Below are 1,096 nucleotides of genomic sequence, written 5' to 3' on the forward strand. Positions count from 1 at the left end.
TCTGTTAACAGAGACCATGTTTAATTATTTGTTGTAGTATTTACTTGTCGTGTCTCAAAAAATGATTTTGGTGTTGGTGTAGGAAAAATGAATATACACCTACTACAAAATGGAGATGGTGTTCTTCTCTTTGAAAGAAAGAAAAGGCACATTTGATTAAATGCAATCTTCATAGGCTCCCATGTAGGCAGAAAATGAAAATAAAATGTGTAAGGGTAGAAGTAAAAACAGTCTGCCACAAAAATTCCTTTATGTAATTTACAACTGCTTTTGGACATCTATATTATCATTCTTCATTATATTTTGACAACTGAGATTATTAAGGGCATAGAAAATGTCATGAAGTGTTGTGTGGACACCTAATGACTCTGGACTTTTGGAAAGTTTGTCCAGGCAGCCATTATCACATTATCCAATACATGGTCATTATACATTAAAATTTTTCCAGGTGACCAGGTGGTACTTGCAGCAGCAAGAGAAGTAATAACATGTAATGTGATTACATAGTCCCTTCATATATCGAACCATCAAATTGAAACGGATGCAAATGGAAACTAAGATTTTTACATTTTCTTTCTTTTTCAAATAAATGTCTTAAAAGACTTACTAATTTAGGACAGAATTAGACACCATGAGCAGCTTTTTGACTATTAAGAAGAGTAATACCTTGTGATCCCCTGGCCAAATTGTCAGTGACATTTCTTATACATGCCAAGTAAGGAATATAAGGACTATCTGCTGATATATTTAAGAGGGCATCTTCAAAGTTTTCCAGTATTAGGAGCCTAGAGAATTAGAAAAGAATATGTAAATTAAGACATTAAAAAAAACAAAAAGAGACAAAAAGCAAAGCCATTTTGTTTAGATCATTTGAGTCCCTGGTTGTTTGACATGGGTTGACTTGAACATTGAAACACTGTGAAGTGTGACATCTTCCCTCATCCAGCCCAACTGCACAACGACAGCAAGGCTCTTGGTTTTCTGAGTATTTACCTTTACCATGGGCATTATCATTATATTTAATTATTTAAATATTCAATCATAAATAATATTAAGATCATTGTTAGGCACATTTATGTGGAAAAAAATCACTGGG

General features: G+C 33.2%; 1 protein-coding gene across 1 annotated transcript in view; it reads right to left on the reverse strand.

Annotated features, from left to right (window-relative positions):
• The window catches only part of ABCA12 (ATP binding cassette subfamily A member 12), a 210,217-nt gene that overhangs the window by 102,067 nt on the left and 107,054 nt on the right, over positions 1 to 1,096 (reverse strand). The window contains exons 10-11 of the mRNA XM_019632933.1: positions 667 to 785; positions 526 to 572 (exon numbers count right to left, since the gene is read on the reverse strand). Of these exons, the coding sequence (XP_019488478.1) occupies positions 526 to 572; positions 667 to 785 (166 nt within the window). The remainder of the gene's footprint in view (positions 1 to 525; positions 573 to 666; positions 786 to 1,096) is intronic.

The sequence above is a fragment of the Hipposideros armiger genome, unplaced genomic scaffold, assembly GCF_001890085.2.
Source record: "Hipposideros armiger isolate ML-2016 unplaced genomic scaffold, ASM189008v1 scaffold_1198, whole genome shotgun sequence".
In the NCBI taxonomy this organism is placed as follows: Eukaryota; Metazoa; Chordata; class Mammalia; order Chiroptera; family Hipposideridae; genus Hipposideros; species Hipposideros armiger.